The sequence below is a fragment of the Hordeum vulgare genome, chromosome 1H, assembly GCF_904849725.1.
Source record: "Hordeum vulgare subsp. vulgare chromosome 1H, MorexV3_pseudomolecules_assembly, whole genome shotgun sequence".
Lineage (NCBI taxonomy): Eukaryota > Viridiplantae > Streptophyta > Magnoliopsida > Poales > Poaceae > Hordeum > Hordeum vulgare.
The window spans coordinates 457,967,328-457,977,700 of NC_058518.1; the positions used below are offsets into that span (position 1 = coordinate 457,967,328).

Below are 10,373 nucleotides of genomic sequence, written 5' to 3' on the forward strand. Positions count from 1 at the left end.
TAAGTGTGCACATAGATGAATATCCTCATCTCATACTTGTACTTAATATTAAAAATTGATAAACATCGAACAGAAGCAAAACCATTAGCCTGATATATCTGAGTCTTCACTTTGTAGAAGGTGTGAGCTCATATGTAGACTGAAATCCTCAACTTACTCAAATAGTATCCTAAATGTGCACATAAATGAATAACCACGCCTCATACTCGTACTTGATCTTAGAAAGAGATAAACATGAGATGGCCATAAAAATAGGTGTTCACAAAATATAATTTTTTTAGTTCTTTATATCTTGAGCAAAATCTGCTATTACCAATCAAACACACAAATGCAGATCTTTTGAATAGATCGAAGCATTAATCAAATATAATTACCACACAATCTTCTAATACCGCAAGCACTATTAAGAAAGTTTGCTCATGGACATTCATTGGTGCAATATTTGATAACCATTTTCGATGATAAAACTATTATGTTAGCCAAGCAACCTTTGTATGCTAACTATAAACTATCAGTACTCAGTCCACAAGTGATAAGCATCAAATTCGACATGTGTGCATGCCTTCTTCCTTGCAAAAGCATTGTATTTAAATGTATGTCCTACAAAATTTGAAAAATTGCAGTCTCTGAAACTGACCAAACAATACTTTCACAAAACACATAGGAAGTAGAGTCACATGTCACAGCGAGAAAGAAAATTGCATTTGGTCGAATAGGCGGGAAGAGGTTACCGGAGTTGAAATCGGGGTCGTGATCGCCACGATGTAGCGGAGGCGGTCCGCAAGGTGGAAGTGGTCGAGGCAAGGCGCTGCGGTTGGGGGTCTAGGAGACGACCGAGGTAATTAGGTTGGCGAATGTAGTGGAGGCGGTCGGCAAGGTGGAAACGGTCGAGGCAAGGCGTTGCAACCGGGGAGTCTCGGAGATGACCGAGGTAATTAAGGTTGACGAGGTAGGCAAAATCGGCGACGGTCGACGGAGTTGTGCCGGGTAGTGAAGAACGACGTGGTTGCTGAGTTTGTGCTGTTGAATCCCGTGGATAGGGGGAGATGCATTGACACAGAGAGCGTGATGGTGAGAACGGATGTGAGGATGCCATGATGCTATGTAGCCCATCCCTGGAAATCCACGTTGGCGGCCGTAGGCTCCCCGCGGTGGAGTGGGCAAAGTCGGGGCATGCGGTGTTTTGCAGCCATGGAAAGAGGCGGGGCGTCGTTCGGCAACCAATGGGGATTCGATGTGTTTGATACATAGGGAAGGGTGGTCCTCACCGAGAGAAGGAAGAAGAGAAGAAGACACTATTACACCAGATCGGTGCGTGAGGATGAAGCGATAGGGTGGGACCTGTGCAGTTTCTGGAGTCCATGAGAAACATCTTGTCTAGTATAAACCAATTTGAAAAAAATTAGTGCGTTATTGCAAAATAATGCCATCTCTAAAATACGTGATTGCAAAACATTACACATTGATTTATTTAGTGAGGCACTGCTCAGAAAGCTATAAGAACGTATTTTCAGTGGTCTGAACACACTACAAAATCAGGAATAAACTGGGTGAAAAATACCAAACCAAAGGAAAAGGTAGACACACATGTCACTAATGTACACTGATTTATTTAGCGAGGCAATACTCTACATATTATAGCATGCTATTTTGTAAAGATCTAAATGCACTACAAAACTGCAAAGTGGACTACGTTAAAAAATCCAAAATTAAATTAGAGAAAAAAGTGGACAGATGTGTCGCTCATAGAATAGCTCATTGCTAGCAATCGAAATGCACCAAGCGACTTCTAGACTTTTTAATGGTTTCAACGTTAATTTTTAGGGGTCTAATTATTTTTCACGAAAGTTGAGGAAAAATGATCAACATGTGCCAGTTGGAGGAGTAAGGACCCAAAGCACTTGAAACGCACCTGGTGGCTCCTAGCTTAGTAGCTTTTGATTGGGTGGGACTGCACAGTTTTCGAAGTCCATAAGAAACATCTAGTCTAGTATAAACCAATTTGCAAAACATTACACATTAATTTATTCACTGTGGCACTGCTTAGAAAGCTATATGATGCTTTTTTCAGTGGTCTAAACACACTACAAAATTAGGGATAAACTGTGAAAAAAATCAGAACCAGAGAAAAAGCTGGGCACATGTGTTGCAAATGTACACTGATTTATTTAGCAAGGCAATACCTTACACATTATAGTGTGCTATTTTTTAATGATATAAAAGCACTACAAAACTGAAAGTGAACTACGTTAAAAAATATCCTAAATTAAATTAATTAGATAAAAAAGTAGACACATGTGTCGCTCATAGAATAGCTCACGGCTAGCAATCGAAACGCACCAAGCGACTTCTAGACTTTTTAATGATGTCAATGTTAATTTTTAGGGGAGTAATTATAAAAGTAGAAAAATGGTCAACACGTATTAGTAGGAGGAGTAAGGACCGAAAGTACTTGAAACGCACATGGTGTGTGTGCGTGTTGCCTGTTGCGTGTGTGCGTGTGTGTGTGGGGGGAGGGGGGGGGGGGGGTTGGCAGCATGGGATTTAATCTACATATTTTTGCTAGAATTACACATGACATTCTCTCATTCATGTTTATCGTTCTAAACAACTCGATTGATGACCTCTTAAGGTGAGGTACACATACGCACCCCTTCGGCTGGTATGGGGTTGATGACTTGGTCTTGTCCTTGTTAGGTTTATTTCACTATGTGAAATGCTTGCCTATTGGCAAACTCATGCCTTTGGTTGGTACTACGTAAGCTTATCCTCTTGAGGATTTTCTTGAATAGGACATTTCTTAACATATATATGTGGCTCAGATCATTAGCATATTGGAAAAAGTTTGCTGGAATTAATTTAATCTAAAGGCTTAATCAATACTTAATTTAACGATGGGCTTTGACTTACTGAGGTTTAACCTAAGGGGAGGAGGGAGGGAGAGAGACAGAGAGTAGTTACTTTCTTGATGCATGTGAGCTAACACCCTCGCAAAGAAACATATTCTTACTAGGGGGCTGTGTCAGCCGCAGCTCCGGCGATGCTCCGCCACACCGGCGCAACGGTGCTCAGCAGTGACCCGTTGCATCTACGATGATGCTCCATTGCAGTGTCATGCCAGCGTGGCGGTGTTCCAATGCAGCACCAATGATGCGCCATTGAAGCACGAACTCATGCATGACGGGGGCTCCAACGCAGCACCGGCGAGCTCCAACGATGCTTCAATGGAGCGCGAACATGGCGGTGCTGCAACGCAGCACCGACGGCCTGTCACAGCTCAGGTAATGCTTCACTGGAGCTGCAGCGCGCAACAACGACGATGCAGTGAATGGCGACTGCTGCGGCGAGGTGGGTTGGAGCACCATGGTTGTTGCGAACCCCGATGGCGTGCTCTTCTCAGCAAAAAGCTTGCCGTCACCGCGTTCGTCGCTGCAGCGCTGCGGTGCCACTTTGCAACAGTAACACACCTTCGTGGGATCCGGAGGGAGAGGGCAGGAAGAGAGAAGAAGGCGCAACCATGGCATGAGGCAGAGCGTCGAAGAAATAAATTGGGAAGGGGAAATGCGAGGAAGAAAGAACGAGCTGAGGAGGGCGTCTGTCACGCGAAAGAGATAAGGTTGGTCGCATGGAGGGGAAAGATGTGGTCTACCCACAGGTACGTGTCGCACGGAGAAAGCGGCTTGCGAGGGAGAGAAATCATCCGGTTGATTTTAATACTTTTCCTTCTTACTAATATGTTCTACCAGATAAACATTTTTCGGTTTTCGCAGTAGTAGGATAGCAATCCGTTTTTTTTAGATAGAAAAAAACACATGCAGGTATGACAATGTTTCACAAAACAAAAGCAACAGATTGATTCTTATTCCTCTTATGCATTTTATTTCATTTTAGTGTACATATTTTTGTTTTCAAATGTTTTCTGGGCAAATCCTATTCGATATCTTATGTGTTGTTAGTTTACAACCATTATTTGATCTATGTTCTAGCTATTAGCTCCTTCAGAACCTTGCATAGTGATAGTGTTATCAGGTTTTTGCCCCATACAAATGAGCTGATTATGGGCATGTTGCAGCAAATGTGATATTGGGATCCTAGTAACTAGAAGGAAAGCCGCGAATTGCTGCGCAGTTGTACCTTACCATTGTTGAAACAACTATTTCTACATAGCTCCATCGTACGTGCACACACGTATGGTTCCAAGGTGGCAAAAACCATAGGCATATAAACAAAGAACTTACAGTGTGTATATTATATGAAGCATACGAGACCATTTCATGTCAATAACCCTTGTAACTATCAAAGAGCGATAAATATGTAATATATGGGTATTAGCTAGCAAGGAACCCCAGAATACTAACACATAAATAGTCCGTAATATTGATCTTACGATCTCACGATATCAAATGCTCGCATATGCAAGAAAGCAGATATCTCAGTAGTGCCAACCAAATAAAAAATAAAATGGTTCATTAAACTATATTTACTTTTTAATAAAACAAAGTAAAAGATAGATCAAGTACAAAATTATCCTATATAGTCAGGACTGGAGGGTAAGCAAGAAGCTAAGTACTTGTGATGTAATTTACATCAGACCTGCAGAATTGAAAAATATATCCTAAGACGTGCATATAACCATATGGCTTAGATACACGCTGTACTTAAGCCTGGTGGGCAATCTGAAGATGGCAATCAGAATTCTTGATGATTGAAGCTACCATTCAAAATAAAAATGGACAATCTGAAATTTCCTGTTTGTACTACTACATGTTTGTCAGCAAAGTGAGTGAACACCAGTAGCAGAGCCTGAGAAACATTTAGCAAAAAATCTTTTGTTCGCAAATTTGCCAGAATCCCATCAGTTCTTGTGACATGAAAGCGAAACATAGATGATATGATATCTATGAATAATAATAGATTAACTAATTAATTCGATAAATAATTCTATCCAACAAGCAAGTAAAAATAGGTTACCACTACATCCATTATTTGAGAAATGTCATGCAAATATACCACTTTTAGTATTCTCTCTGGGTTTCACTAAACATTAACAATTGGAATTTTAATAGCCATGAAATCTGGAGATTTTCAAACAAGGACAATGAGGTGACATTATCAGTATTAACTATTAAGTGAGATCTTTGTGGTTGCTAAAAAGCCTAAAATATTTTAGGAATCCTCAAATACAATCCCTTTGACAAGTTAACTAACAATTAATTTTGCAGGTGCGTTTCGCGATGGGTTATAGGGTAAAAACAGGAATCTGTAAGCCTTTGAATTATGTGAGTAGACTAAATATTCCCGTTTACTGCTATTACCCATGAACTCATAACAGACGGAGGTACTGATTAAAGGATGTTCGTTTAAGTTACTGATGGTGTATTCGACTATTCTTATAGATATACGTTAAGATTCTATTTGCAACAAGCTAGGTTCAAAATATCATCTCGATACTGATGAAATATATGTATAGGGATATTAACGCGTGCGTTTGTTTTCTGTTGAGATGTAATATGCGGATCAGTTAGGCTTGATCTTATCCTTTGTATAGCTGTATTTTGTAACGTAGCATCGATACCGGTTTCCAAACCATGATCTTGAGAGCAAACTTTTCCTTCACGGAGTGCGGCAATTTCTTTAGCCGACACTTGAAGAATTGGATCCTCCTCATTCTCGAGTTCACACATCAACATCATGTCACCTTCATATCCTTGCTGGGCCATGAACGCCTTCTTCTTTGGGGATTCTTGCACTTCCACTTGAAGTGCCCCATGATGCCACAATTTTGACACTTGATCTTGCGCTTGTCAAGCTTCTTCTTCTTCTTCGGAACGCCATCACCGGCGTCCTTCTGACTTTGTTCGTTTGGCACACGATCTTGGCAAGCGTAACTGCTAGAGCCCTCACCTTCTCTCGTTGAGTCCAGCGCCTGCCACTGAGCCCGTGTGAGCATGACAAGCTCATCGTTGCTCCCGTCCCCGAGACTGTACCGCATACGCTCGCCGTGAGCCTTGTAGCGTCCGACGAGATCATCAATGGACAGGGTCGCGAGATCGACGCACTGCTCGATCGTCGTGACAGTTTCCAGGTACCAAGGAGGAGCCTCGCGCAAGAACCGATGGACTACCGAGGCCTCCGTGAGGTTTTCTCTAAGTGCGCGGATCCGATTGACGAGAGTAGCAACCCGTGAAGCGAACGCGTCCACGGACTCATTGTCATCCATGACCAAAGTCTCATAGTTCTTTAAGAGAGTTTGAAGATTGGCTTGTTTGACATGGTTCTGTCCCTCAAACATGAGCTTCAAGGTATCCCACACCTCCTTCGCTGTTTCTTTGGCAATCACGTGTTGAAAGACATCCATCGGAATCACCGAATAAATCGCCGACTTCACCTGTCGATCCTTCCGATGCTCAGCTCCCTCCTTCTTGAAAGCGGCGCCTCCTGGATCAACTGCATCCCACAACACGTTGGCGCGCAGACCACACTCCATCAGGGCCTTTCAGACCCCGAAGTTCTCACGTTCAAATCATGGGTACGACGAACTCGTCGGAGCCGCAAATACTTTAGCCACACCGGTGTACTCCGCCAGCTTCTTGTCCTTCTCCTCGTCTGACATGATCTCCCGTTACTAGAAGATCAACCTTGCTCTAGATACCATTGATGGCCCATACCTAACGCCGAGTACTTTCCGACGAGAGGCAATGACCGACGACGAACGACGATGACGAACGAAGCTCGCTGATGAACTGGATGAGATACATTACGCCGAGATTCGTTGTATATATACGTCGCGATTCGTCAACCTGTACTTTTGGCCTAGCGTATTGGTTTTGCAGTCACACGTACCAAGCAAGCTAGCTCCCTGGAGGATGGATTCCTTAAGCTAGCTAGCCGACGCACGTATGAGAGCAATTCCTGCTGGACGTGCACGTATACTATATGAGCTCTTGCTGATCGAAACTATCCGGTCAAAGCAACGCGAGAAACAGGGCGTCGAGATGATTGCCACGGGAATCGTGTCGCTTCCGTTAATCACTTTGTATTGATCTGAACTCATCATAGGCAGGTTACACACATATAAATAGGACAAGCTAGCAATTAAAGCACTACTCGGATACCAGCTCTTGTCCTACTCGAATACGTGTATATCCATCAGTCGACAAACTCATACATGGATTCCTATTCCTACTTATCACATGCACATTCCGTGCACAGCTTGTGTTTAAGTCTAACAGTCGTGCCTCTAATGCGGGACTCACATGCTTGCCTCTAAACTTTGCTCAAAACACCACAATGTATAAAGATGCTGCAGCCTCTAAGCATTTACCCCAGATGTAATATAATATATTTCTTTCTCTCATAAACTCACCTAGATGAGCTCCGGGGCCACGGAAATGACAAGTAGAACCACTATATTATTTAAATCAAAGAAGAAGCTTGGAGGCAGCCTCTTAGCATGGAGGCGACTCCAACATTTTTTAGCTTAGAGGCTGGATGTGCAGTGTATGGTGCCTGCTTTAAAGTCTTAGAGGCGGTCTTTAGAGGCAGCAAAACACTACATTGTGGATGCCCTGAACTAGCTTCATGTTTTTTTTTTCTGTCTTGGGGATAAGCATCTCCTCTTGTTCTTCTCAGGTTGTTGCACTCGTGTGCCAACCTTGTGTGTACATACTCTTTCTACCTATCAATGAACAATACACAAGCTTTGCGTATTTGTGAAAAAAAAAGAAACGATGTATTCGTTAGTGGTGGACAAATTTAATCAACATGTTTTGTGATTCTGTATTTATGAAAATTTCTACCACTGTATCATAAAAATATACCGGGTGGCAACACGCATCGTGACGAATTAGTAAGCTTTAAAGGATCCTTTTCGTTTTGGAATGAGCGATGGCCTACACGGGTTAACTAGAGCGACATACAAAGATATGGATATAAGGTAACATGCGCGGGATGCGGTAGGTCATTGCATGCATGTGAATTTGAAGTGCGTGTCGACGCGCGGGATCTGGTAGGCGATGGGTAAAATCATCCAAAAATTCCTCGTTTAACCCCCTTTGGCATGTGTTCCTAACAAATTACGCGACATGAAATGAAATTTTCAGAAGGGGGGAGTCAGAGGATAAACTTTTTTTATCGATCTTAGTAACAGGTTTCTGTACATCCTGAGATGGCTCTATTCTATTCCATTTTGACAGCTAAAAGAAAGAAACTATCTCAATTGAGTTGCATATCGGTTGATATTTTAGCTTTTCAAGGACTGTTTTGTGAAACGGAAAATAGTAAGAGTAGATGGGGCACCCTAAGAAAAGAAAAAGAGTAGGTGGGGCGGCAGACAGATAGTCTGAAATTTCCCCTCAGTCCTACTCGTCCTCTCCCGACTCCAAACCCTAGCACCCAATTCGGCGGCCGCAGGCACAACACAAGCGACGATGGCGGCGGTGCTTGTGCGGGAGCTTGGCGAGATGGAGGAGCTCGTGGAGGAGATCCTCATCCGCCTCCCTAAGGACGAGCCTGGTAATCTTCTCCGCTCCTCCCTCGTCTGCAAGCCATGGCGCGGCCTCCTCGCCGGCGACGGCTTCCGTCGCCGCTACGGCGACTTCCACCAAACACCTCCCATGCTTGGCTTCTTCCAAAACTGGCCGGAACCCTGCGCCGAATTATGGCCTACCACGGATTTCCTCGCGCGTGACCTCGACCCCCAGCACCACTATTCCGTGGAAGATTGTCGCCACGGCCGGGTCCTCCTTCGGTACTTGGATGAGGATGCGAATATGGCAAGGCTGGTCGTCTGGGACCCCATCACGGGCAGACAAACGGTGTTTGGCAGCCTCGAAAACGAAATGTCGGCAACGGGAAGCTGGTCTGCCTCGGTGCTCTGTGCTGCGGACAACTGCCGCCACGGTGACTGCCAATCGGGTCCAGTCCGCGTTGTTTTCGTCATCCTTCACCAGGAAGAGCAGGTTGCTACGGCGTCCGTCTACTCATCGGAGACGGCTAGTTGGAGCTCTCCGGCCGTCACCGACATTGGTATGTTTGAGGATGAAGATGAAATCTGTTTCTGCACGCCTAGTGTACTCGCAGGAGACGCGCTCTATTTCCTCCTGTTCCGGGACCAGGATGTTGAAGATTGCAGTATTCTCGAATACAACTTTGGAACCTCTTGTCTGTCAGAGATTCATCATCCGGAAGAGATGGAGGATGCCAGCAACAGTCCTATCCTCATGGTGGGGGAAGACGGCAGGCTGGGGATTGCACACCTCTTCTTTTTCTGCCTCTCCATCTGGTGGAGGGAGGTGGATCCCGATGGAGGTGTGTCCTGGACACAACCGAGAGACATCGACCTCCAGACTATTCTTCCCGCTAGTGATTTCACAGTATCACCAGAGTTGGTTGGCTCCGTCGAGGGTACTGACATCATTTTTGTAACCACAAGTCTCGGCACCTACGAAATTGATCTCAAGTCACTAAGCTTGAAGATGCTCTCAAGCAAGCTGGATCAACATCCACATGTCAGATGGACCCTCTTTCCCTACGTCAGCTTCTACCATCCTCCAGGTATGTACCTTAATTAACATCTTTTTTTATATATAGTTGTGATTTGGGAATAGATGTTAATTACTTGTAATATATTTCAGTCGCAGGTGGCACAAATAAAAATAGTGAATGTGTAATCAGCAGACACTATGATGCTTTCTCAGCATACTGACTGCTTGTTCTTCCATGATTGTTTCTTTCTTCAGCGGCGGCTGGTGGTGTTCTGGCTGAAGCATCAAGTGATGAAGAACCTGGGCATGGCAATGAGGAAGCAGAAGTCTCAAGCATTGAAGAAGTTTAGATTGAAGAGTTGGCGTCTGGAATTGTGGCTGAAGCATCAAGTGAAGCTTGACATAGCAACGAGGAAGCAAAAGTCTCAAGCATTGAAATTCAGTTTGCTGTTTTGGTGCTTGTCTTTCGTTGGTTTTCAAAGTTAATTAGATGGGATACTGGTGTGAGTTTGATGGGTGATGCTAGACTTGTGTTATCATGTCTTGTTAATTCTCTATTTTTGTTAGCCATGCTATGGATGTTTTTGTTGTTCAATGTTCAAACCCTGATTCCATTTAAGCTGGGGAAAGTTGTCTTTTATGTAAAACAAATTGGCTGAAAGTTTTATGCATAATTATACATTTCTCTCCACACAAAGTAGCATATTTAAAATTTTAAATAGTGCTAGCAGCTGCATACTCTTGTGAATGGATCACACAGTAATGTTCTCCCTTTGTATCAAAATAATTGTAGTTGGAGAAAACTAGACTAGTTCTCTCCAAATACAATTATTTAGGAACGGAGGAAGTACTAATGAGCCTCCGAGCTATGATACCATTACAACTGAT

General features: G+C 43.6%; 1 protein-coding gene across 1 annotated transcript; it reads left to right on the forward strand.

Moving 5' to 3' along the window:
* The first annotated feature begins 8,312 nt into the window (after nucleotides 1–8,312).
* Nucleotides 8,313–10,099, forward strand: LOC123414429. Its single transcript, XM_045106658.1, has 2 exons — nucleotides 8,313–9,555; nucleotides 9,741–10,099. Exons 1-2 carry the CDS (start codon nucleotides 8,430–8,432, stop codon nucleotides 9,833–9,835), a joined length of 1,221 nt encoding a protein of 406 aa, XP_044962593.1. The 5' UTR covers nucleotides 8,313–8,429; the 3' UTR covers nucleotides 9,836–10,099.
* Nucleotides 10,100–10,373: the final 274 nt, after the last annotated feature.

What these genes read in the sequence shown, in the direction of transcription:
- LOC123414429 (XM_045106658.1), top strand. Translation starts at nt 8,430, where the DNA reads ATGGCGGCGGTGCTTGTGCGGGAGCTTGGCGAGATGGAGGAGCTCGTG. An exon ending in CAGCTTCTACCATCCTCCAG is followed by an intron (nt 9,556 to 9,740) that starts GTATGTACCTTA and finishes TTCTTTCTTCAG; the next exon opens with CGGCGGCTGGTGGTGTTCTG.